The sequence below is a fragment of the Suricata suricatta genome, chromosome 12, assembly GCF_006229205.1.
Source record: "Suricata suricatta isolate VVHF042 chromosome 12, meerkat_22Aug2017_6uvM2_HiC, whole genome shotgun sequence".
In the NCBI taxonomy this organism is placed as follows: domain Eukaryota; kingdom Metazoa; phylum Chordata; class Mammalia; order Carnivora; family Herpestidae; genus Suricata; species Suricata suricatta.
Genome location: NC_043711.1, coordinates 63089288 through 63117267, shown reverse-complemented (window position 1 = coordinate 63117267; position 27980 = coordinate 63089288). Strand labels below are relative to the sequence as shown.

Below are 27980 nucleotides of genomic sequence, written 5' to 3'. Positions count from 1 at the left end.
AGTAATAGTACAACGGTATATCATGACGACTAAAATTAAAATGGCTGACAGCATACAAAGTGTTAATGAAGACGTAGAGAAATTGTAACTCTCTTACATTGCTGGAAAAAATATATACTGGCACAAGATCCTGGAAAAAATGTTTGGCTGTATTGATTAAAGCAGAATACATATCTACCCTCTGACACAGAAATTACACCGTGCAGATTACCCAACAGAAGAGTGCTTGTGTCCACATGTAGAAGACTGTTTCTAACAGCTTTATTCATAATAGACAAAGCCTAGAAACTTCTGTTCTCTACATAACAATGGGAAAGAATGAGCTACTGGGACATAGCAACATGTTTGAATCTCATGGACATAATTTGACATAAAGAAATCAAAGAGTACATATTGCATGCTTCTGTTTATATAATGTTCAAAAACAGACTAATCTAATCTATACCACAAGTCAAAACAGTGATTATTCTTTGGGGGTGCTGCATAGGGAAGGCTTGAGAGAACCTTTTGGAATGGTGTGAAAAATAATCAAGCTGTACCCTTAACAGTTGTGCACTTTACTATATGTAAACCATACCTTAACAATGTTTCCTCTTCCTTGTCTTTTGTTATGTGACAGTCTTTGAATTTCTTCCTACTCTTTTATGATGTTTCTGTCCCCACTTGCATTCCATAAAAGATTCTTTCGCAGTTCACTTATTATCTCTTGCGGAGATCTGTCTTGGGCATCCTACTTGTAGCTTCACCCGTCTGCTGTCTGCAAGTGGCCCTTGCCCATGCATCTGCTGCTCCAATCTGCCTTCTCCCGTGGGGCCATAGGACTGATGGGGACATCTACTACTGGGCTCTCCATTAGATTCTTCAGCCCCTTTGCATCCCCTGCGGCTATTGTCCAGGGTGTGCTTCGGTTCCCTTAAGGAGGAAACCACCCCCTCCCAAAGTGCTGGCCAGGGAGTCCTTACCTTGACCTGGAATGTGCTTTCCCCGATTATCTGTCCCTTGGTTCCTAAGTCTACATCTTTCCTGTGACTGGTCACATCTGATTCCTTTTTCACATGAATGAAGGAGGCTTCCCTGCTTTTCCTTTTCTTCGTGTCACACATTCAAAGCTCCTTCAAGCTTTTCCCCCAAACCATGGCCACACATTTCATTTCTCTCCCCTTCTGGACAGGCCCCAATTGTGGCACCCAGAATTGAATAGAAGCCGTTAGGGTGATCCGGCTTCCCTAGGCCATCACCTCCTTCATTGTGGATACTCTCTTCTGGATATAGAGTTGTCCAGTTGTCTGTGTTAGCACTGTAACTGCCTGTTAGATTTCTCAATCTGGGTCTTCCCCAGAACCTGAGACTCACCTCAACCAAAAATGAAATAATCATACACCTGCTCCCAGCAGCAATCCCTCTGTCTTCATGAGGCCGGCCAGTCAGGTTGCTTGCTTCACACACAGACAGCTGTACCCTTGGCTTTATCAATCACAGGGGAGCTATAATACCACTTCCTTACGTTCTCTATTTGCATATGTGGGTTGGGGGAGGGGACTGTCTGTCCTGATGGAGATTATGCATTTAGTCCTATTCATTTTTCAACTAGTGTTGGACTTCTCCACTTAGACTCAGGTTATCTAAACAGAAAAATCATCTACCTGCCTGTACCAGCCCCTTCTCCTGACTTCCTGATCCATAATGGATGCTTCCTCCTTGTATCTGGTGTAAGAGCTTGTGTCTGGCACCTTCTTTCCGAGCAGGTTATAGTTCCCTAGCTCAGCTCTCGATTATCTTCCCTAAGCTGTCCTTCCACCTCCAGCACCCCTTCCCCAGACAGAGATTTCTGTGCCTCTCATTGTACCACGGCAGTGCTCACAAGTTCATGCCTTTCCCCTCCAACCCCCCATACTCCCAAGGCCAGCCGGGATTCTCATGTCTCTGCCTTGGATATCTGCTTTTAGCCAAACGGTTCTGTCTAAACTAAATGCCTTGCCTTGTGCTCCCCCAGTTGAACCTGCACCCCTCTTTGTCTCCCCTTCAGATGCCTACATCTAAAAATAGGACCCTGTTTGTTTCCCTACAGTGTCCATCTTAGACCTGGAACAAAATCCAAAGAAATGTTTGTAAAATTGAATAAACACACAAATTGCTCACTCCTTTCTTTAATTGGCAGAAGAGAAATAGAAGTGATTGAAAAAACCACTATGGGTAGATATACATTCCTAGAAATACTAGTCATTTCTGAAGATAAGGGGTTTCCAAAATAGGGAACATATTTATGAGAAAATTATTCAAAATAGTCTTGTGGATCTTATTTCATTTAATCAAATGTATTTAATTTTCATATTAGCACTACTTTATGTTCATCAATATTGTTTATTATTTTTAAATTTTATATCCAAGTTAACATTCAGTGTAGTATTTGTTTCAGAAGTAGAACTTAGTGATTCTTCTCTTACGTATGACACCCAGTGCTCATCCCAGCAAGTGCCCCCTTAATGCCCATCACCCATTTAGCCAACCCCCCAGCCTCCTCCCTCCATCAACCCTCAGTTCTCTGTATTTAAGAGTCTCTTATGGTTTGTCTAATCAGATGTATTTAATTTTGCTTAATGCTTATTTATTTTTGAGAGAGACAGAGACAGTGTGAACAGGGATGGGGAGGGGCAGAGAGAGAAGGAGACACAGAACTTGAAGCAGGCCCCAGGCTCTGAGCTGTCAGCACAGTGCTCGAACTCACAAACTGTGAGATTATGACCAGGCGCCCCTAACCAAATGTATTTAAACTAAGGTCAAAGAATCTAATTTGGAGATCCTGTGCTAAGGTTTAGATTGTTGAAGGTCGACAAAATTTTTAGCTTGTCTTTTAAAAGAAGTCATTCCAGAGAATAAGATGGCCAACCTGGAGAGGTGTGCCTCACTCTTGGATATGAGTACACTGAGGTGAGGAAAACTTCATAAAGTCACAGCAACCTGGCTTCTGAGAGAAAAATCTAGATCATTGGTAAGGAAAATGAACCAGTATGTCCATTTTGAAGTGACTTGAGGTAACCTAAATGTTCTCCATTACACAACTTTTGTGAAGGAAATGACAAATCCTTATTTTTCATAGGTACATGTTTCTCTATTACCAAAACATATTTCTTAATTATTGATATTCCTAGAACCAGGAGAGGTTTGTTGGGAAATGTTACTATTCTCATGCAAATACCTGCATTTGGGATGGATCAGTACAATTAGGGTCTTTAGTCTGCTTTTATAGTGCCCTTTTCAGACAACAAATGGGTATGGGATGAAGAGTCTTCTAAACTTACTAGAAATGTTGAAGTTTTGGGATACCCCTAATTACTACCTTAATTCCTTCTCTCCCGCCCCTGTCGGTTTTTTCTCAGGCACTGTTCTATGGTTGGGGTCGGTGGGGGAGGGTCTCCTTCAGAGACAAGGCCAGAGCAGAGGCCAGGGTCAGCTTGACAGTATGAGCCGAGAGGGCAACTACTCTTTGTAGATGGAGGAGCTGCCCTGGGAAGTCTTTGGAGGTCCCCTCACCGGGCGGGAGACCAGATTTCCAGCCGCTCCCTTTTGCTTTGCTTTTAAATTCCACCTGTCAGTAATGGCCCTCCACATCCATATACCCAATTCTATGTCAACAGCAAGATTTACATGTGTAAAAGGTATGAGAGGAGCATATGATGTGTTTAAATACATAATAGGCTGTACATTAATCAAATACTGACTTCTCGAGATCTCAAAGTGTTATTTTCCATGAAGAATTAATCTTGGTCTCAGAGAGAATCATGTGGATCACACACAATAATAAGAGTTATAATACAATGCTGTAATCCATGCTGTGAAAAAGGTTCATGAATGAAGTGCAGTAAAGATTCCAGGGAGGGCGGGATGCATGTGTTCAGGAACTCAGAGCCGACCTTGGGCCGATGGCGAGGACCACTAGGTGGGGCTGTGTGACGGATGAAGCAAAGATGAATCTGGTCTTTGCCGCTGAGCGGCTGACGGTGCGCACCATGAGCACATCTTCCAGCTCTAAAATGAGAATCAATTGCGGCGCGCTTCGAAAAACAGCTGTAATCGCTTAGGGGGTCGCATGAAATGTACTTAAAATGATGCCTTGCATGTGATCAAGTCTTCGTAAATGTCAGGAGTGGCCTGCTATCGTTTGAGATGAATTTTAAAGAATGGGCAGAATTATAGCAAGAGGTGGCAGTAGAGGGTAAGGTGTTTAGGCTGAGCAGCCACTCTGTGTGTGTGTGTGTGTGTGTGTGTGTGTGTTGCACACCAGCCACGGAGTAAAGGACAGCTGTGTGGTGTTAGTGACCAGTAAGGCTTGGAGGGTTATTCCATAAGGAAATGCTGTTCGTTAGAAATACAATGTGAACCCCATATGTCATTTTAAGTTTTCTAGTAGTTATGTTTTAAAATAGGTAAAATTAATTTTAATGATGTAATATATTTAATCCAGAATGTTCGTTTCAACATGTGAGCAATGTAAACATTTTTAATGAAGTAGAGATTTACATTGTTTTTTACTAAATCTTCAAAACCTGGTGTGTATTTTCTACTTACAGCATATCTCAATTCAGACTCCCCACGTTTCAAGCGATCCACAGCCATGGAGGGCTGGTGGCTGCTGTATCAGACAGCCCAGCCACACAGGGGCTTTTCCTGATAATAGCAGGGCAGTTTTCTTTGAGCTCTTTCTTTCTGTCCCCCCCTCAAAAGATAGATGGCAGTGCCTTTCTCTTAAAGGAAATGGAAGAGAGAGAGAGAGAGAGAGAGAGAGAGAGAGAGAGAGAGAGAGAGAGAGAGAAAACAGGCTCTAGGTCACCATCTTTCACAGCCTGGCCTAATCCCGAGATAATGATTTATAAAACCTCTTTGGTTAAAGAATTTGGGGAGATAGTGGAGCATAATTTAACCCTTCCAGATCATATTCACATAGAGGCTCTAGAAATCTTGCAACAAAGAAACTTGTTTTACTTTGTGTAACTCCACATTTACCAATTCATTAGGATTATGGAACAATGTTTTCTTGTAACGCTTACTAACTTTGGTAACATTGATTGGCAGCCTGTCTTCTTCAATCTGCTTTTACCTTGAGGGTTTCAGTTTTTAAATATTCTATAAGGGCTTGAGAGCTTCCAATGAGTATTTCCCACAGTGCAATCATACCTAATAGATACTTAATCTATATTTGTTTAATTAATGAATAGTTGTGATCAAGACACTTCCTCACAAATTTAGCTTTTCTCCACAGAGAAATGAGATTTAAAAAAACGAAACTTAAGATGATTTAAAGTTGTCAAGGTGAGAAACACTTTAGGATTCCCTAGAGAAAATCTGGTTTGCTAGACAACCAATGCAAGTTTGATATGAATTTACATTTGTCTTAGGACCTCCGCCATGTTGAAGTTCAATAACCAAGTGAAAACAGACAGCTTTTGCTGAGGAACTGCCTCTTATGTGCACCCCGTGTGAGACGAGCACAGCACCCCCTGTGAGACCAGCACAGCACCCCCTGTGAGACCAGCACAGCACCCCCTGTGAGACCAGCACAGCAGTGCTGGGACAGCTTCCCAGACCCTTCCAGGTACTTTGCCCTGACTGATGGGAAGCCTGAATCAGTCTACTGCTCTTTTTAATGTACAGTTCTATTTTTCTTATATAAAGCTGATGTTTTCCATTTCTGTATGTAAGATTTTATAACACATGTCATCCAAATCCACTGTTAACTCAGTTTTATTTGTACTTTCAAGATTGGGTTTGGTAAGTTATTGTATTTTTCTAAGTCAAAACCCTTTTGGAAACTGGCTAATAGCATTTCACCTGGTAGGTTTTTTTCCTCTCACGGGCTCAAAAAACGTTGTCTTAAACACTTAGGGTTGCTGCTACTGCAGCAACATCAGTGAAAAGTGAGTATTGGCAACATTTAATTCTATTTTGCCCATGTGGTAAGAGCACCAGCTACCTAAAACTCTAGTCTGATGTTAGGAGCATGGTAACTATTGAGATACTGTAGTGACACCAAATCCCCTTGTCTGAATGGCCAGATATATTTATCAGCCTCCATGGTGTATTATTTTGTTAAATCAAAATTAGAAATATATGCCAGAATACTAGAACTCAGTCAACGGCATTAATGCAAATACCTACTTCAGGCTTCATATTGTGTGATGCACCACAGTTTACGAGCAAAGGAAGAGTTAAGACCCCTGAGCTACAGACATTGAGACAACATCATAATTGAGCTCAAAGAGTTGTAAGTTTGGGGGTCCGCAATGCAACTGTTTAAAGATTTTTTCAAATAGACGAGTGCACAAGCATACGTGCATTCTGGGAATGTCTGCCTATATGCATGTGGCCTTTCCTATTTTCTAAAATGAGAGATTTAGATTATAAAATCCAAAATTATAATTTGAAACATAAATTTCAAAATGGGCATCTGTAAATATGGGCTTATTCTTAAGGGTTCACACATCCTCTTTGGGAAATTCTGAAATATATATTTATCTTGAGGATAACATTTACTAATTAACTATTCTGGATCATGTAAGGCAGTGTTTTTCAAACTGAAGTTCAGACCCGTAAGGGATTGTGAGGTGGGAAGTGGGGCACATCCAGCCTTGTTTTAAGTACAAGTGAGTGGAATAGAAAACATCAGAATGTAAGAGCTAAGGATTGTTTTATAAAATGTTTGCTTCTGTTTCGTATGTATGTATATGACATGAGTCATGATATGAAATGTATTTATTACTGTGGACAGATGTCAAAAGAGTTTGAAAGCTATTATTGCTAGATCACTGGTTCTTAACCTTCACTACACATTGGAATCACCTAGTGGACTTTGAAAATAGGGCTGCATTGGTCCTACCCCCAGGTCTTCTGCTGTCATTGATTTGGAGTGTGACCAAGGCATGTTTGAAACTTCTTAAATGTGTAGCTGAGGACAAATTCTGGAAGAGCCAAGCCTTCTAGATAAGTTCTGACAAATAATTTCAATGCCTGCCTTCGGGTTTACATTTCTTTAATTTGCTTTGGGACCAAGTGGTCCTACAAATTGGCTTTGTGGCAGGGTACGGCAAAGGAGCAGAGAGGGCTTACAACGTAGATAACGTCTGCCCCAAGTGAAGGACAAGGGCAGTCTAGTGGAGGGAAAAAAAGGGAAGTTTTACAGTAGTTCAGACAGAGAAATGTGAATGGAGAATGTAGAGAGTGGAAAAGAAACTGAAAAATTTGAATTCCCCTTACAATTCCCCTCTGAGTGAACAGCCCAGAGTCAGCATGATACGGGGCCCAGCAGCTGTGTTTCCCCAGCTGGTCTGTGTGGGGGTGCCTCTCACTACTGCAAGCCTCTCCACACAGCAAACTGCATTTAAGGGTAATTCTTTTTTAACTTTTTATTTATTTCTCATTGAATAGACTCTATGACTCTGAGACCAAGAGTCGCTTGTTCTACCCACTGAGCCAACCAGGGACCCCTCTTTTTATTTTTTTATTTTAATTCCAGTAGAACTAACATTCAGTGCTATATTATTTTCAGGTGTACAGTATAGTAATTCAACAATTCTATATATTACTCAGTCCTCATCATGATAAGTGTACTCTTTAATTCTGTTCCCCTATTTCACCCATCCCCTCTCTTACCTCCCCTCTGGTAACCATCAGTTTGTTCTTTAGAGTTAAGAGTGATTTCTTGGTTCCTCTCTGTCTGTCTGTCTGTCTGTCTCTCTCCTTTTTTTTCTTTGCCTATTTGTTTTGTGTGTGTGTTTTTACATTCCACCATGAGTGCAATCATATGGTGTGTGTCTTTCTCTGACAGACTGATTTCACTTAGCATTATACTCTAGATCCATCCATGTTCTTGCAAATGGCAAGATTTCACTCTTTTTATGGCTAAATAGTATTCCTCTGTGTGTGTGTGCACGCCCGTGTGTGTGTGTGTGTGTGTGTGTGTGTGTGTGTGTATCTCATATCTTCTTATCCTTTATCTATCGATGGGCGCTTGGGCTGCTTCCATAAGTTGGCTATTGTAAATAGCACTGCTGTAAACATAGTTGTGCATATATACTTTTGAATTAGTGTTTTTGTATTTTGGGGGTTATTTACCTAGTAGTTCAATTCTTGGATTATAGAGCAGTTCCATTTCTAATTTTTTGAGGAACCATACTAGTGTTCTCCACAGTGTCTGCACTCATTTGCATTTCCACCAAAAAGTTTCTTTTTTTCTCTATCCTCACCAACACTTGTTTCTTGTGTTTTTTATTTTAGTCATTTTGACAGGTGTAAGGTAATACCTCATTGTAGTTTTGATTTGCATTTCTCTGATGATCAGTGATGTTGAGCATCTTTTCACATGTCTGTTGGCCATCACTATGTCTTCTTTGGAAAAATATCTGTTCATGTCTTATGCCCATTTTTTAATGGATTATTTGTTTTTTGGCTATTGAGTTTTATAAGTTCTTTATGTATTTTGGGTACTAACCCTTTATCAGATATGTCATTTGCAAATATCTTCTCCCATTTCATTTTTAGTTTTCTTGACTATTTCCTTTATTTTGCAGAGCTTTTTATTTTGATGTAATCCCAATAGTTTATTTTTGCTTTTGTTTCCCTTGCCTCAGGAGACATATCTAGAAAAAAAGTTGCTATGGCTGATGCCAGAGAAATTGCTGCCTGTGCTCTCTTCTAGATTTTTATAGTTTCAAGTCTTATCCTTAGGACTTTAATCCGTTTTGACTTTATATTTTTATATGGTGTAAGAAAGTGGTCCAGTGTCATTATTTTGCATGTAGTTATTGAGTTTTCTCAACACCATTTGTTGAAGTGACTGTCTTTTTCCCATTGCATATTCGTGCCTCCTTGGTCAAAGATTAAGTGACCATATAGATGTGGGTTTGTTTCTGGGATGTCTATCCTATTCCATTGATTTTTGTGTCTGGTTTTGCTCCAGTACCATACTGTTTTGATTACTACAGCTTTATAATATAGCTTGAAATCTGGAATTGTGATACATCCAACTTTATTATTTTTTTTCAAGATTGCTTTGGCTATTTGGGGTCTTTGTGGTTCCATACAAATTTTAGGATTGCTTTTTCTAGTTCTGTGAAAAATGTTGTTGGTATTTTGATACAGATTGCATTAAATTTGTAGATTGCTTTGGGTAGTATGGGTATTTTAATATTTGTTCTTTCAGTCCATGAGCATGGAATATCTTTCCATTTCTTCGTGTCATCTTCAATTTCTTTCATCATTTGTTTTATAGTTTTCAGAGTACATGTTTTTCACCTCCTTGATTAAGTTTATTCCTAGGTATTTTATTATTTTTGGTGTAATTGTAAATAGAATTATTTTCTTAATTTCTCTTTCTGTTTCTTCATTAGTAGTGTATAGAAATGTGACAGATTTCTGTACACTAATTTGTATCCTGCAACCTTATTGAATTCATTTATCAGTTCTAGTAGTTTTTTGGTGGAGTCTTCGGGCTTTCCTGTATATAGTGTCATGTCATCTGCAAATAGTGAAAACTTTACTTTTTTCTTACCAATTTGAATGCCTTTTATTCCTTTTTCTTGTCTAATTGCTATGGCTAGGACTTTCAACACCCAACATGGAAACACTGTCATGTTGAATAATACTTGTGGAAGTGGACATCTTTATCTTGTTCCTGACTGTTGGTAAAAAAGCTCTCAGTTTTTCACCATTGAGTATGATGTTAGCTGTAGGTTTCTCATAAATGTCCTTTATTATGTTGAGGTATGTTCCCTCTAAATCTACTTTGTTGAATGTTGAGAGTCTTTATCATGAAAGGATGTTGTACTTTGTCAAATGCTTTTTCTACATCTATTGAAATGATCACATGACTTTTATTCTTTTTCTTATTGATGTAATATACCACTTTGATTGATTTCCAAATACTGAACCATCTTTGCAACTGAGAATAAATCCTACTTGATTGTAGTGAATGATTTGTTTTAATGTGGTGTTGGATTCAGTTTGCTAGTATTTTATTGAGAATTGTTGCATCTATGTTCATTGGGGATATTGGCTTGTAGTTCTCTTTTTTAGTGGTGTTTTCATCTGTTTTTGGTATCAGGGTAATGCTGGCCTCATAGAATGAATTTGGAAGTTTTCCATTCTTTTTTATTTTTTGGAATAGCTTGAGAAGGATAGGTATTAACTCTTTGTTAATAGGCATTAACTCTTCATAGGGTTCCCCTATGAAGCCATCTGGTTGGTTTCTTAATTACTGATTTAATATCATTCATTGCTGGTAATAAATCTGCTCAAATATTCTATTTCTTTCTGATTCACTTTTAGGATGCTATATGTTTCTAGGAATTTATTCATTTCTTCCAGGTTGTCCAATTTGTTGGCATATAATTTTTTAATAGTATTCTCTTATAATCCTTTGCATTTCTGTGGTGTTGGTTGTTCTTTCTCTCTTTCATTTCTAATTTTACTTAACTGAATCCTTATTTATTTGAATCCTCCCTCCCTCTCTCTCTCTCTCCCTCTCTTTCTCTCTTTCTTTCTCTCTGTTTTTATGAATATGGCTAAAGGCTTTCTTGTTGATCTTTTCAAAGAACAAGCTTCTGGTTCCATTAATTTTTTTTTTTTTTAGTTTCTGTTTCATGTATCTCTCCTCTAATTAATCTTTATTATTTTCTTCTGGTTTGGGGTTTTGTTTGTTCTTTTCTCAGCTCCTTTAGAAGTAAGGTTGGGTTGACTCTATTGCTTCTTTAGGTAGGCCTTTATTGCTATAAATTTTCCTCTTCAAACAACTCTTGCTGCACCCCACAGACATTTCCATTTGTCTCCTTGAATTGTTTTATTTCTTCTTTTATTTCTTGGTTGATTCATTCATCGTTTAGTAGCATGCAATTTAACCTCCATGTATTTGTGCTCTTTTCCAATTTTTTCTTTCATAGTTTCATATGAAATTTCTAGTTTCATAGCATTGTGATCAGAAAAGATGCCTGGTATGATGTTGATCTTTTTTAATTTGTTGAGACTTATTTTGTGACTTAATATGTGACCTATTCTGGAAAATCTTCCATGTCTACTTGAAAATAATGTGTATATACTACTGTTGTAGGATTGAAAGTTCTAAATATATCTGTTAAATCCATTTGGTCCAATGTGTCATTCAAAGCCTCTGTTTCCTTGTTGATTTTCTGTTTGGATGATCTATCCATTGATGTAAGTGGGGTATTAAAGTCCCCACCTTATTATTATATTACTATTAATTACTTCCTTTGTTATTTTGTTAGTTTGTTATTAACTGTTTTCTATATTTGAGTGTTTCCACATTGGGTGCATATTTACAATTGCTGTATCTCCTTGTTAGGTTGTTCCTTTTATGATTATATGGTATCCTTCTTTGTCTCTTATTACAGTTTTTGCTTTAAAATTGTAAAGCAAGTTCTTGATTTTATTCTCTTATGTTAATCTTTCCTTCACAGAAGATGAATCTCGGCTGTATTTATGTTATGAAGTGTGAGTTTTAGCAAAACAACATCATCTAAATTAAATTTAAATTAAATTAATCTTGTTACTTATTTTTTAAAAAGTTTTTTAATGTTTATTTATTTTTGAGAGAGACAGAGTATGAGTGGGAGAGGGCAGAGAGAGAGAGAGACAGATACACAGATCAGAAGCAAGCTCCAGGCTCTGAACTATCAGCATAGAGCTGGGGATGGGGCTTGAACCCATGAACCATGGGATCATGACCTGAGCTGAAGTCAGATGCCTTTCCACGTGAGCTATCCAGGCTCCCCTAATCTTGTTACTTCTAATTGTATTGGTTTACATTATTGTTCCTCCTACATAACTTATAATTGTATATGAGTTATATAATTATGTAGGATCATGATAATCAGGTATTTATACCTAGTTATTTTATGTTTACATACTTACTTAATATTATTATATAAATAATATAATGGAGGAAGCACTCAAATTTCTGTCCCTTATAAGGATAATCTTTTTTAACTCACTGGCTTCCTTTGCTGTGTGTGACTGTGTGGCCCACTGTGAATAGAGTGGGCCAGTAAATTAATTCCCAACTTCTTGTATATCTATTAGCAAAGATTAAGGGTCATTGTGACGTGATGTGAATGGACCTTAAAACATAGAGTAATCTTATCTATGTGTGAAACAAGAGGAAATTCTGAATTAAAAAGAAAGTGGGATTTAAATTGTTATCCAAATAAGATGATGTTGATGATGATGATGATGACCATTGATATTGGTGATGGTGGCAGCAAACACTTATTGAGCATTCACTAAGTAACCTGCAATGGGCCAGTGCTTTTCATGGATTATTTTACTTGATACCAAGAACAACCCTTTGAGGGAGGTACTACTCCAGTCATTTTACATAGAAGGAACCGAAGTTAAGTAATTTGCCTGAGAGACACAGCTAGGATTCAAGATCGAAGGTGTTGCCCCAAGGCCTGAGAGCTGAGTCTTCTCAAGTGTGAGGAGAGGATAGGGGAGGCTGTTCAAGGCCAGAGGCCTAACTCAGATCCGGAGAATGAAGACGTGCATGTGGCATCTGCATAGGAGTGTACTGGAGGATGTGCTGGCAAGGGAGTCTGTCCAGTTAGACAGCCTGATGGAGAAGCCGAAACTATGAAATATTATCAAAGTGTAAAAATCAAAGAGAGAGACAATCTTCTTATACTGATGTATGAGTTTGACAGGACATCTTGAGCATGGAATAAGTGAGATGCCGATGACACATAATGAACATTTACTTAGAAAAGAAATATATATGTGTGTGTATGTATGTACGTGGGAGAGAGAGAGAAAGAGAGAGAGATTGAATCATTCAGTGCACAGAAGTGATCTGGAAAGATTTCATCCCAAACTATAACAGTGTCTACCTCTGTTGAGGATGTAGGCTCCATTGTTAGTGGTGATGGTCAAAGGAACTTGAGCTTTGATCTAATATTTGTGTTTTGTTTCTGTTTGTTTGCAAGCAGTTTGAATGCATTTGTATGCTTAGGTTATTTTGGAAAGGCTAAGGCATTAATACCAAAAATGAGATAGGGAGGTAATTTGGAGATTCATTTTCAGGCTGGTCCCATCTCCAAAGTCCCACACTGGAGGATTGCGTGACTCTGTATAAGCTGATATGATGCAAGGGGTAATGGAAAACAAAATGGCATTTAGCTGATAGAGAAGACAGCTTGGTTGCTAATTACCTCCATTTTTAAAAGTAAGAGTATTTTGGAATTTAAGCATTGGCATAGGGATTTAAAGAACATTCAGGTAAAGTTTCTTTAGAGAGGGGAAAGAAAGAGAGAGAGAGGCAGAGAAAGAGAGAGAGAGCGAAAGAGAGAGAATGTGAGCAGGGGAAGGGCAGAGATAGAGGGAGAGAGAGAATCCCAAGCAGGCTCTGCACTGTCAGCACAGAGCCTGACACAGGTCCTACGAACCAGGAGATTATAACCTGAGGTGAAATCAAGAGTTGATGCTTAACCGACTGAGCCACCAAGCTGTCCCAGAAAGTCCTTCTTTAGTTACTTGGCCCAGAAGTAGGAATGAGGGTTAGAAAAGGAAGGAAAGACCATTCTCTGTGCTCCCAGTTATCAGTACATTCTTCCAGAACTGGGTGAGACAAATCCTCTGTGCAGTTTTTTATGGTATTTTTTAAATGCTTCCAAAATGCTAAATGGCCAATTCTGTGTGTTGTAGATGGAGACAGGAGATCCGAATTTCTGAACTTCTACTGGAAAAGATAAAATGTGCAAGTCCTTCGGGATGGTGGGGAGACTGGGGCTGGACTGAAGAGGGAGACGGAGGCATCCCAGTGTGAATGGTATGTAATATTGAGATTATAAAACCCAGTGCATGGCACCCCCAGGACTTTTCTTGATTTCCAGGTTCTACCATGTGGTCAGAGCGCTTGTGTGCTCTAGCTCAGATATGTTGGTATGGTTGTGACTTCTCTGACAGGGGCAGCCACTTAACCTGTTTCCAGGTATCTGAGGGATTCAGTGTATGATGATTGGCCTCAGGGCCAAACCAACACCAAGGTGGTTGAGGAGAACATATACTGTAGCCACTCACATTTATGGATCACAGACTACGTGCCAGGCAAGGCTCTAAGCACTTTAATGAATTAATCTGTTTAATTCTCATAGTACCACCATGAGCCATGTACAGCTGTCATCATTTTAGAAATGGGGCCACCAGGGAGCACCAAAAAGCTGGTTGCTTACTGAGAGGACATGGCAATGGTGGGGCTCCGTCCCAACGTAAAAGCCTTACTCTGCTGTCTCTCTTCCTTTCTCATATATTTCCCATGACCTTTCTTCCCATCCCCACTTTTCATCTATTTTTTTCATGGTATGATGGGTCTCCATATGACAGAGGTTGGATCAGAGGGATGTCAGTGTATGTCACTGCAGATAATATTTCCCCAAATGGCCACACTGATATTGCTTATAACCTTGCCATGATCCCTCAGGCAGGAAGTCCACTTTCCCTCTCCTGGAGTCTGGGTGGAACTCGGTGACAGAGAGAAGGTGGCAGGAGTAACACTGAGTGACTTCAAAGCCAGATCATCAAGGACGATGAGGCTTGCACCTGCCTCACTCATTCTCTAGGAATGCTCGCTTTGAGACCAACCACCATTTTGTGAGGAAGCCCAGTCTCCATAGAAAGGCCATGTGTAGGCTAGTCACCAGCCCTACCTTCAGCCCCACTGACATGTGATCAAGACTTTGGGTAGCTCCAGCCCTCAGCCTTGGAACTGCCCACTGATGCCAAGCAGAGCAGAGACAAGCTGTCCCTGATGAAGTGTTCCCATTCAGCCCTCCCCCCATAGCAGATTCATGAGCAAAACTAACATTGTTAACATTTTGAGCTGTCTCATTTATACCCACTGTAACACCATTTAAGGTAGATGACATTATACTCATTTACAAGTAAAATAGGGGCCCATTGGGATGATGAGACTCACTCAGGGCCAGCATATGAGCTGGGATTTGAATCCCAGCTGCCCTACCCAAGTTTGTGAGATCCATCACTGCCCAGCTGTCCCCTCCTTCTGGATCAAGAGCTGGGGCCTTTGCTGCCCTTCAGACACAGCTGCTCTCAGAGAAAGTCAACCCACTTGACATTAGAGGGCAAGATAGTAAAAGAGAAGTAGGTTTACATAGTCTGTTAGGACTCTATTTCCTTAATTTGAACCCCTGATAAATGCTGCTGGTCCTCTCAGGAGGGCAAATACCTTCCCTCCATGAGCCTAGATTCCACGAGATCTTCTCATTGCACATGAGATACTTTTCCTTATCATGTAAAGTAATAGTCATTTGTGTGATCAGATACTTCTATGCCATCCACATTACTATTTCTTATTTAACTCCAGACTCTGTGAAACCAGGGATTGGCCTGTCTCGTGAATGTTCACCTAATTTCTTCTCACACAGATTGTGATTCAATGAATAAAGGTATGGGAAATAAATACCGCAGAGCATCACTTGAGAAATTTCCTTGAGAATGATGGCAGTAGGGTAAGGAAGTGTAAAGTTCCAGATATAAATACCAACGTCTTATCTTGGTGCTAGAGAGTTGTCTTTTAAGGTCAGAGGCATCTTTTTTCACTTCCTCTGTCTTTCCTGTTAGATAAAACATCTTCATGTTGACTTTTATAAAAAAAAAAAACTTCCATCAAATGTATCCGGCAGCTAAACAATAGCAGGAATAGGCAGGGCTCTGAGATACTCTTGTTCCATTGGATTGTTATCCAAGTGAAAAATATTTTCAGATGTGCAGCATTGAAGAATTGACTTTGGTGTGAATATTGAGATATAACACATAACTTATGCAGTCATTCTGGTCAGCCCTTGCTCATAGGAATAGTGGCACTTGTGTCTTTCACCTTGTATTTAGTCATGCACATGCCATTGCAGCTGCTTTAGAGCTATGAATAAATCTTATCTCTACACTGTCTAGAATGTGCACTATTTTACCCTGTTTAGTAGGTGTAGAGCTCTAATAATAATAGAGATGGCAGCAGGACCAGAATAGGAGGGTTTTTTTTAAAAATTATGATGAAGGATAAATAAATACATGTAAAATGTTAGACAAGTTTAATTCTTTAATTGTATTTTTTATTGCCTATCCATCAGTTAGCTCTTGCTGCCTGAAAAAAACCATGCCTCGGGGCACCTGGGTGGCTCAGTCAGTTAAGCATCTGACTCTTGGTTCAGCTCAGGTCATGATCTCACCGTTCATGGGTTCGAGCACCATGTCAGGCTCCGCACTGTCAGCGCAGAGCCTATTTCAGATCTTCCTCCTCTCTCTCTGCTTCTCCCCCACTTGTGTGCTCTCTCTCAAAAATAAATAAACATTAAAAATTTTTTAAACACCCCCAAATGCATTAGCTTAAAATAATAGCCATTTTTTTAGTTTGGGATTCTGCAGGTTCACAGCTGAGGTGGGGCTCTGCTGGTCTGACACACGCATCTTCAGTCAGCTGCCAGGTTGGTGATGGTGGCCTCCCCTGGGATGGGTCCCCTTCCCTCTGCATGTCTCTCATCCTACAGGTTAAGGCTCTGAGAGAGTGAGCATGTGTGGCTTCTTGCGGCTTGGGCTTGAAATGACACAGTGTGCATCTGCCAGATTCTTTTGGCCAAAGCAGGTCACAGGCCAATCCAGATTCAAGAAAAGAGAACTAGACTGTAGCCATTGGTGGAAGGAACTGCAAAGCCATCTTGCAAAGGGCAGGCCTACAGGAAGGGTGGAGAGCTGTGGCTGTCTTTGCAACCCATAACACCACGTGAAATGCTAATATTGTACCGTGGGTATTAACAACATTACAAGAGAGAAGGATAGAAAGGAAACCACGTGCATGGTTGACAATTTACAAGAAAAATGGAACTGGGCTGAGAAGAGAGGACAGCAAGAAGAAGCCAAGATGGGGAGAGAATAGAAGAGCCGGGCAGGGGGGCACTCTCTTTATTCCCCTCCCACCTAACTGTAAAAGGGAGATTGAGATGGGAGGGGTGTAGCAAAGCACAGAGGGAATAGTTGGTGGTAATGACTTTCTTTTCCTTTGCTGTTCTCTTCTCCCCCATTGCCAGCTGGGAGTGGCAGGTGATGAAGGCATGACTCTCTCATGTCCAACTTGGGGAAGCCAGCAGGGCTTCCCAGAAAACGGGCAAGGGTCAAATGGTCTGCCAAATAGCTTTGTTCCCATGGGATTTCAGGAAGGCTTCAGCTTATGAACACTTGGCCCCTTGAAACTACCACAGCATTCATTGTCATATTTCACTGTCATAGTAGCCCTCTGAGGGTGGGATCATTATTATCCTTGCTTTATAGATGGGGAAACTGAGCACTAAGAGGTCAGATAGCTTGCCCTTGTTCACAGTTGGGCAGTGGCAAAGGTGGGGTTTGAACTTGGGCTGTGTGATGGCTTCCACAGCCTACTTGGCTGAACCCTGTGATGCCACTGTGGCCTGAGGATTTGACAGAAATGGTGCCCCCCATGCAGGTATGATCAGAGGACGTGGGGTTTACTCCCTCTCCTTCCCCGGGCCTCCATTTGGATCTAGGTCAGAGGAGCGGTGCTACAGAAGGGCAGGGCTGGTGGGATGACATCACCAGAGGAGAATTTGGCAAGGAGCAAGTAAGCAGCTCCCCTGGGTAAGCAGGGGTGCGCCATTTTCAATCCCATCTGGGTGATCTATCTCCTTCTCCCCCTCCTGTTGAGTCCTGAGGCCCCAGAGCCAGGTTTGAGTGCCCTATTTCATGGTACCAGAGGATGATCTGGAAGGTCTAGAACAAGCCTAGGTCTCTGCTCACCAGACCAAAATCCTCAGGCTATTACTGGTCCATCCTAAATTCCTCTAGAAATGCCTCCCATGCCTTAGCCATGCACACCGAAAGCACAACCTGACTGGTGTCTTCCACTGGACTCCCGTATGTATCTTCTCTGATTCTTGGGTTTCTCCTCCCTCCATGCGGCAGAATCTCACTGATTACATATAATCAGCGGAGAATGCTTCATTTTCCCGTTGCTCTCCTGCTCACTGTTTAGTTAAAGGCTCATGCTGCCATCAGCTGGCTGAGAAATTTAAAGTGGTTTTGTGAAGAATTTATATCTTGTCATTATTCTTTTTTCCTAGGTATTTTCCTCAGTTTTCCTGGTTTGTTCAAAATATGCAGATGCAGCTTAGAAGCCTGTTAGTAATAAGGATAAGCAAGTCTTGCTTAAAAATAGTAACATTTCTTTATGGCTCACTGTGAGTCAGTTCCTGTTCTAGGCACATAATACATTCTTTCCTGACACAGGACTGAGAGGTAGAGAGGCACTGTTTTTGTCCCCATTTTACAGATGAGAAAACTGAGAACAGTGAAGTCATCTGTGTGTCATGGTATCTTGGACATTCGAGTGCTCAATGAATGTTGGTTTTTATTTGTAAAAATGAGCCATGTCTTAGCTTTAGTCAACAATTCACGTGCTGGGGCGCCTGGGTGGCTCAGTTGATTAAACATCCAACTTTGGTTCAGGCCATGATCTCCTGGTTTGTGAGTTCGAACCCCTCATCGGGCTCTGTGCTGACAGCTTGGAGCCTCAAGCCTGCTTCAGATTCTCTCTTTCTCCCTCTCTCTGCCCCTCCCCTTCTCAAAAATAAATCAACATTAAAAATTATATATTAAAAAGAATTAATGTGCAAATATTTATATGGGCATTAATGCTCAGACACACAGGGAAGGAGAGAGGTGGGATTGAGAAGGAAGAAGGCCACCAAGATGGACCATGAATGGGTGACACTGAGAAACTGGGGCTCAATCCCACTGGGGGTCCATGACAGACAGTGTAGGATACATCTTGGAATTATCCCACCAAGGGACACGGAAGCTGGGGTATTTCTGCAGAAATCACGGGGATCTTTTTAAAGCAACTGTGAACTTTATCACTGTATCCTATGTGTCCCTGCCCATTTATCCAGGGAAGGAAACTGGGAAAAGCTCTTGTGCATTATTCCATTTGGCTTCCTGTACTTCCCCTGTGTTCTCTGCATCAGCTGTCACAGTGCAGCATACGACCCCCAAACTCAGTGGAAAATTAAAAATAAGCATTTATTTAGCTCATGCAACTAAAAGTTGGCTGGGGTTTGGGCTCAGCTGGGTGGCTCCGCTTCTAACAGAGGACCGACTAGACTTGGCCTCTCTTGGCCGAGGTCTAGGCCCAGTCCTGCTCCACCTGAGTACCTTCTAGTCAGGCTTGTGGGTAGCTGGTACTCAATGGAAGCTCAGCTCATGACCATGACAAAGGCACAAGGGTGCAAGTAGAACCCCAAGAGCCTCTATTGACGCTTCTGTATTACCTTATTGACGAAAGCAAGTCACACAACCAAACCCAAGGTAAGAAGCAGAGAGATATATCTGCCTTTACTGGGGAAGTTTCTGCAACTGGCTATGGCTTAGAATCAGTAAGGCACTCTACTGTGTTTACTCTGTATACTGCTAAACTGTACGAATACAACGTGAAATTTAAAAATCCTGCCAGTGCCAAAAAAAAAGTTTTACCGATGCCAGTTTTTATTATCACTTTGGGCAAAATCCCAAATCTTTAACAATATTGTAATTTGTTATTAATGGGAGATGAAATGGTTCTTTAAAACTGCACACCCTCAGGTTTCAAAAACCTCTTTGCTCTCTCAGAGCTCAGCTGTAGATTGTTGCCTTATCTCCTAGGATGGCAGCTCAGTGTGGACTCACAAAGTGTCCGGAGTTGCTGGGCTCTGCCGTCCCACAGCGACAGCCTATTAGCACCTGGGCAGCTGCCTAAATGGCATCTGCCCCTGCCAGTTGCTCAAGCTCGTCAGAATGAGATAAGAGCAGCAAGTGGAATGAATACATTGCCGATTATATTGATGGGTGTATTTTCCTACATTTCAGGAGAAGGCTTGAATCCCGTAAAAATCTCATTTCTCTGCTTTTCTCAGTGCCTTGGCTCTCTCATCTGGCAGGACTACAACTTGGCTGGAAGGAGAGGAGGCAGAGCTTTCATGTCGGTTGGAATTTGCAGCCATAAATTTGCAGGACTTTTTCCAAGTTAGCATGGAAAAGACTTGCCGTTTTATGCTTTTTGTGAGTTGTAAGTCATAAAGCATATGCTCAGGGTGGCTTGGTATTGTGTTCTTGGCCCTGTAAAGGTCTGCAGAAAAAAATCCTAAGCCTTGAACGATTAAACGTCTTTGCAAACACTCATAAGTTATTTATACTGTGTCCATGGAGTGGCCGAGCAAGCAAGTGAACACAGACCTTGATGCTAACGTCTTGATGATGGCACTTTATTTGTCCCAATAGAGCATTCTAATTAACCCATTAATGAAATCATATGCTTCATTAATACTAACTCAAAATGCCTGTGAACTTAGTGGTTTGTTTTTGCCTTTATAAGTGCACAAGGGTGGAGCAGAAAGTGCCAGACGTGTGAGCCAATTACTAAGTGTCCCTTCCTGGTGGGAAGGATGGTGGGAGTGGGTAATTGAGACAGAGAAGGGAAAGCAGTTGTGTTGATGGGCAGATTACCACTGCGAGCAAATGGGGCTCCATCCTGCAGGGGAGCTCTGGGACAGGATTCCACCTCAACTCAGAGTTGCTTCCCCAAGGAGTGAGGTCACTGGAGTATTTTATCCACCAATTCCCATCCATCATTGGTGAGAACCATTTCAAGGGCCAGTAACTCCCTGGTCTTCTGGTCCACTCATGGGTGAGTCAAGTTTGCGGCTGTTAGTCTTCAGAAAGAGTGCCACCAGTACTTGCTGTGGGAACCCTAGACAGCTGTGGGAGTGGTAGGTGCTGCTGGGACATGGTGAGGCGCTGTTAGCGCCTCCTATAGGGCCCTCCAAAGATTTGGAGAATGGAGGGAAGGAACTTGTAGCTTTTGAAACTGAGCACAGCAGAAGCTAAATACCTTGAATGCCTTTAGACTGAATGGGGAAAGGTGAGCATTTTTTTTGATGATTATTTAATTTATTTACATTTTGGCACAGCCATACAATGAAACATTATACAACCATGAACAAAAGAGGGAGAGCTACTAAGTTGACATGAAACTCTGTTCAAGTTATAGTTTTGGGTAGAAAAAAAGCACAGTGCAGAACAAAATGTGTAGAATATGCTTTTTTTTTTATTTGAGAGAGACAGAAAAATTGGGGAGAAGGGGGCACGGAGAGATAGAGAATCCCAAGCAGGCTTCATGCTTAGCATGGAGCCCAATGTGGGGATCAATTCCCACAACTGTAAGATCATGACCTGGCCTGAAATCAAGAGTTGGGTGCTTAACCGACTGAGCCACCCAGGAGCCCCTAGAATATGCTTTCATGAAAATACTTTTATTGGTTTATAATTTACATGTCATAAAAAGCACCCATTTTAAGTATACAAATATGAGTGTTTGGGTAAATATATACACTTTTCTAGAAATTTCATGTAAATGGAATCATATGTGAATTTTGTGTCTACTTTCACTTAGAATAATGTTATTAAATTATTCACATCATGGCATATGTCAATAGTTTGTTCCCTTTTTTACTGTGGAATAGTATTTCATTGTATGGCTATATCACATTTTTGTTTATCCATTCTACAGTTGATAGAAATTTGCTTTGTTTTTTGTTTTATTATTGTGAATAATGATGTAATGAACATCCACATTCAGTCTTTATGTGGACATATATTTTAATTTCTCTTGGGTAAGTACTTAACCAGGGAAATTTCCGGGTCAGATGGTAAGTATATGTTTAGTTTTTTAAGAAATAGCCAAACTGTTTTCCAAAGAGACTGTATCATTTTATTGTATTCCCACAATGTATGAGGGATCTGGTTTTTCTATATCCTTATCAACAACTGGTATTGTCAATATTTCTGAAGTTAGTAATTTTTTTAATTTTTAAAAAATGTTAATGTTTATTTTTGAGAATGAGAGAGAGAGTCTGGGGGAGAGGTGGAGAGTAAGGAGGGCAGAGAATCTGAAGCAGGCTCTGTGCTGCCAGCAGAGAGCCCAATGTGGGGCTCGAACTCACAAATAACAAGACCATGATCTGAGTTGAAGTTGGACACGTAAGCAATTGAGCCACCCAGGTGCCCCAGGGTTAGTCATTCTGACAGAAGTATAGTGGTGCCTTATTTCAGGTTTAGCATTTCCTAATGACTAATGATGTCTAGCATCTTTGCATGTGCTTATTTGCAATTCATATATCTTCTCAGGGGAAATATCTATTCAAATCTTTTCTCATTTTTCTTTGTTTTCTTATTGATTAAGAAGGGTTCTGGACTGTTGTAATTTTTTTTTCTATAAGGTCAAAATTATTTCCAAAGAGAAAGTTAAAAAAATCCCTACGCCCCATCAGAATGGTACACTCAGGAATTGTTTCATGGTGTTTCATCCTCAGTAAAAAAAAAAAATAAAAGGAAGGACGAGATCAGATTTTCGATCTTTTGCCAAAAAGTGTCATTGTCTGGTAAGGACACAGTGGATCTTCATTAAATCAAGATACACTTCCTCAACTACTTTTTCTCTGTGAATGGGAAATTGGTGATTTAAAAAATGTCCAGATGCTGGATAAGGCAAAACATGAAAGAATTCGTTGTGATCTTTCTTTCGTCAGCCCCTGCAGAAGTTATCTTCCTCAGCCTTTCCACTCCACATATGGTAAGGTCAGGCCCCTGCTGACCCACCTGCCAGTGTAGAGCCAGACCTGGGGAGCGGAGGAGTGAGCAGAGCTGGTCCGCGCATGGGCACAGGCGCTTGCTTAAGGGCGTCCTCATGTTCCCCAGTGGCGCCCCCATTTCACATCTTCTCCTCCCAATTGACGCCGATTGTGCACAGCCAGCGCGTCTGTGGAGTTGCCTCTTTTTCACTTCCCACCAAATCTGCAACTTCGTGGAGTTGCCTCTCTTTCACTTCCCACCAAATCCGCGACTCCTACAATTTCTCATATAACAAAAATGAACTAAATATGTGCCTGTAGCTAAATTTAGAGAGTTCAAACAGAAATTAATAGGCTAGCTACCTACTAGCGGATGGAGTAAAGAACAATGAGATGGAACAGAAAGATGATCCAGTCTGAATGCCATCCCATTGACTTAATGGCTCTCAGTTTTTCAAATATTTAATGCATGCCAATTATTCATTCTTTCATTCATTCATTGAATCTTTAGGAAATCCTACAATGCATCAGACACTTCATGAGGCTAGAGGAGGTTGGTAGTGAACCAGTGTGACAAAGTCTTTCCCCCTGAGATTCTCACCCTCCTGGAGAATTAGATTAAGAAAGTAAATACACAACATATTTCAGGTTATAATAAACATTACAAAATGAAGTGAAATACAATGAGGATGTAGAGACAGATGGGGTCATAAAAACTTGGAGGCATGTACTACAGAGGATTAATAGATCTAATTGTTCAAATCTATCTATTCATTTTAGAATTTCTTTCTGAATTTTCCTATAACAAATTTGTATTGCTTTTATAATAAAAAGGTTATTCTAAGTTTATAGAAAAACATAGATTTGATGCTTATTTGACTAATCAGATCACTTGTTGTATCCTACTTTTTTTAACCAAAAATATTGAAAAAATTCAACTGGAAAATAAAACATAGTCTTTATTATCTGGGGCCATGTTTTCTGAATATGTTAGGAATTTTGATATTTGGAAATACAAGATAAACAAATTATAGAAAACCAGGAATGTTTATAAAATGCTTTCCTGATGAGTAATTTCAAATGATGAATGATCCTGTCGAGTCTTGGTAAACTCTAAATTTTGCTACTAGTTAGATCAAAATAAACAATGGTAGCATTAAATGAAAGATGCAGCAACTAAACCATCTGAGCCCAAAATGCTGTTTCTGATATTGTTTTGTTTTGTTTTTACTGGCAAATGGGAGTGCAAAGGTGTGTCTAGGAGTTCACGCAACAAAACATAAAGTGGAGATTTCAGTCAGTTAGCTCAGCCCAAGAAAACTCCCAATCTTGGAAAATTCAGGCAATAATAAAGGATTTGAAGCTTGACCAAGGCTATTTGCTGGAGGCCCAGCTCTGCAGATGCCAGTGTGTATGGTATGCGGAGGGTAATCCTTCCTTCCCTCTGCCCTTCTCCCACCTCCGTGCTCCACATGCCTGACTCTGCCTTTTCACTGATTGCTGCCACTTTCTGAAAGAAGTGACATTTTATTTCCTAACAACACCACTTAGACCAATACCCCCAGTCAAGACCTCCACCCCAAACCTTCCTGCCCCACACTATCAAGTTGTCCAATTTCCAGTTCATACTGATTTCAAAATCTATTTGGCCATCTCTGGTGCTGGAAGAAACCAAATCCTATCCAAGTATGAACTTCATTTTATGTTTTGTAAACTTGGTCATGTTTTCTTGTAACAAACCAATACAGATGCATACTTATCCACTTAAGCACCGGCAAAGAAACTCAAAATTTGTGCCCACAAGGATTATTCGTTGGCTTATAACGTTAAATGGAAGCTCTATGGCCCTACTCATTGTTTCAAAGTGATTGATCTCAACAGCTTCTAGGCTTATTTTTTGTTTTTTTTTTTTACTTGCTTATTGATTGGATTCTTAGGGAGCCCAACTTCTACTCCCTTATTTTGTATTCCTGGGTAACTCATTACTGAAAAATGGAATGATGCTACTCCAGAGAATGATTATAGTAATGAGGCAGGGATTTTATCTACGAGATAAAGTATACTCTAAGCAAAGGTTAACATTTTAGAGTTTGATAGTATTCAACAAAAAACAAAGAAGGTGTCTAAAGGACTATTTGAGATGGAATAAAAAATAACCTATTGGCTCCTTTTTTCTTATAACAAATATCAACTTCATTAAAAATAATCCATTTCTTTTCATGTAACTGCTTTATGCACTATACTAGTTCCATTTTCCCCCAAGTAGATTTATTAGGTTTTGTTTTGAAAATGTGCCCTCTTCTGCCTTCTTTGGACTTTGAGAAAGCAGAAGTTACACTGACATGCTCGGCGTGGTATTTGCTGATGTGTGGAGTGTATGTGTGTGGTTTTAATTTTTAGTTGTTTTTTTCTCCCTCAACCTTTTCTTTTAGTTAATGTGAATCACATTATATTTTCCACTCCTGAGCACTGTGATTCATTGCCATCTATTTCCTCTGAAGCTCACTACCCCACAGAGTCCTCTGGGAAATTGATTAGTCACCAACCAGCAAGGCACCTTGTGTGCCCATGGTCAGCATCTACTCCAACAACTGTGTCATATGGAGGGCGATGAAAGTTTCTGTAGCATCTTCCTTTGGGGAAGTAATAGGGCATCAGTTTGGGTGTCTGCAGATTCGTCTTTACAATGTTATATACAAGCAAGTTGGATATTACAAAAGACAGATGCTTCATTAGCTTCAGAAAATTTTCAGGCACACTTCTGGCTCAGGAAACAGACATTAAGAGTTGGTCACAGCCCCTTGCCCCATGAGAAACATATAATGTTTGTGGATGGGTTGAATCTTAATATACTAATATAGTTTTGAAAAAGTTGGAACCGATTCATTTATCTCAAATATATTCTTGTCTAACCCACTTGGGTCTAATTTCACAAAGTTTTAAGCCAAAGATTTTTCTTCATAGGCCAGACTTATACAAAGATATTCCTAAAGTCCTATCTTAATCATATCAATTATCATCTTTAGGTTTCAACTTGCATTTAGTATTGCTGGTCGACAGCTTGTGGACACCTATCTGAAGGATGCAGTTGTGATCTTACTGCCATCTTACTACCAACTGACCTTCGGGTGCTTAGCCTGCTATCTATGCAGTCAGAAGAACTCTTTAATTTTTTTTTTTAAATCAGAGTAAAGCCTCTTCAGATTTAAGGAACTAGGCCAGTTGAAGAGAAGGGACACATGGTTAACCAGGTAGATAGGCTGAACTAGGTGTCAGAAAGTCCATTTCTGGACTGAGCTATGGGGAAACTGTTTTTGCCTTGCTAGGCCTTAGGCTTCTTATGAGTCTGTTAGCATGGAGAATTAGAGGTGGACATGCAGCAGAAAACAGTGTACCCATGCAAGGGTTAGACATGGGTGACCTGTAATCAGAACTGGGTCACAGAAAAATCCTGACCAAAAATTAGATGAACACAAAGAAATATAACTCCTTAACCTTCGCTATAAAAACGTATTGTCAGTTCTATTTCACTGAGACAACAGACTTCTTGTTTGGATATTCCACTCTTGCCTGTCGTGTGATCACCTGGAAGCTCTGGGGGAATACAGAACATAGTAACCTTCCAACTTGGAATTAGAAGGTGAGTGTTGACATGCTGTTGAGACAGTCAAGGAGAGCCATGTTTGACACCAGCTCTGACACTGGCCAGCTGTGAGACTTTGGGAAGGTGACTTAGCCTTTGAACCTCGCTGTTTTCACCGACAGAATCAGTTTGGGGCCAACTCTACCTGAAGGCTTGGAGTGCCATGTTGGAAAGGGTTCTGAGGTACCTTATTGGGATGTATCACCACAACTGATCATCAGTGTCTGTGATGTCAGGGAGAGAAGAAGCCTTCTGTGTGCCATCCATGCAGTGATCTCTCCACTTTCCCCTTATGCTAACAGCACTCTGAGTTGTTGCAACTTATAGCAAGTCCAAAGGGCCATATTGGTTGGTCCAGAGGGCCATTATTTGTTGCTAACATCATGGATAAACTAGCAGCCCTGAACATTGCTCTGAAACATTTACAGGCACAGAAACTCAGGCAGCCAAAAGGGGAGGCCCAGGCCGTAGGTTGTTTCTCTTAATTGGATTCAGAGCATGGTTTCCTGTGTAAACCATGGTGCCAGGATATTGTTCCACCCTGGGAGCTAGTGTCTGGTGGGGAAACTGGAATACTCTCTGCTGTTTTGGAATTTGAAAGCCAAAGAAAATATACTACTTTTTCAAAAGGTGCCTTTGATGAGCCTAGAGCTAGACAGAAATTGAGTGGTCACAGTGGTGGATGAGCATTGTGCAGTTGGAGGTTCTGGGGATCTGAGAATTCCCCTTCCACCAACAGCTAAGCAATCCAGGGCAACTCTGATAAACTGATTTTTATAAAGCCTTTTTGTTTCTGTTTCCATTCCTGCTGCAGTGTTTAGTTTTAATTACTTGTCACTTCTGGCTCTTGTAATGAGGAAGAACTTGTTTCCATGTGAGTCAAATAATATTGGTTCTCACTAGCCTTTTATTTCACATTTTAGACATTTCCTAGAACTTAATTCAGGGGACTAAATGGACATGGTGTGAGTTGGTCCCAGAACATTGCTGCAGGTGGTATGGACAGTGCTTGTCTAGATGAATTTTCTGGTTTTATGCCTCAGATTTCATCCATTTCACCCATTGGCCATGCTGCACTCACTATAGTGTCTCTACCGCATGACTGTATCTGAGCTTCAAACTCATATCTCTAACTCCTGGTCATCCCTGCTTTGGGGACCCACTTCTAAAACTCAGCTGGTCCAAAGGTGAGCTATTTTGTTTCTCCTACTACACCTGCGATCTTTCTAGACGTTGAATTTTGGTGAATTGTACCACTTCTACCCAAGTTTCACATAGCTTAAATCTGAATGTTGTCTTAGATGCTTTTTCCTCTTTTTACCTCATACATGTATCAAATCCAGTACCCCTTAAATAGATCTCACATGTATATATGCTCCACCCTTTATATTAATCTCACATATGTGCTAGCCCCCGCCCCCACTTGATTGGCCCACCACATTGTCACTGTCCTATTCAGAAATATTCACGGGTGCCTCGACATCACCCATAGGGTCAAACCTAAATTTGTTTGCATGGCCTACGAGATGATCTGTTCTGTCCAACCTCGATTCCCCTTCCCCAGGATACTCCTCTTCCCCAGGATATTCCCTCTCTAGCGATAGTGAGCAACACTGAATTTGTGGGTTTCTCCCAAGCACATCACCCCTCACATC

General features: G+C 40.6%; 1 protein-coding gene across 4 annotated transcripts in view; it reads left to right on the top strand.

Moving 5' to 3' along the window:
• Nucleotides 1–27980, top strand: part of RIN2 (Ras and Rab interactor 2) — a 215450-nt gene that overhangs the window by 30320 nt on the left and 157150 nt on the right. Inside the window, exons 1-2 of one of the 4 annotated variants that reach the window (XM_029916513.1) lie at nt 4078–4213; nt 13702–13825. In XM_029916513.1, the coding sequence (XP_029772373.1) occupies nt 13823–13825 (3 nt within the window). In that variant the 5' untranslated portion in view covers nt 4078–4213; nt 13702–13822. Of the gene's footprint in view, nt 1–4077; nt 4214–5523; nt 5591–7295; nt 7379–13701; nt 13826–27980 lie in introns of those variants that run through there. The other 3 variants (XM_029916514.1, XM_029916512.1, XM_029916515.1) reach the window with 3 other exon arrangements.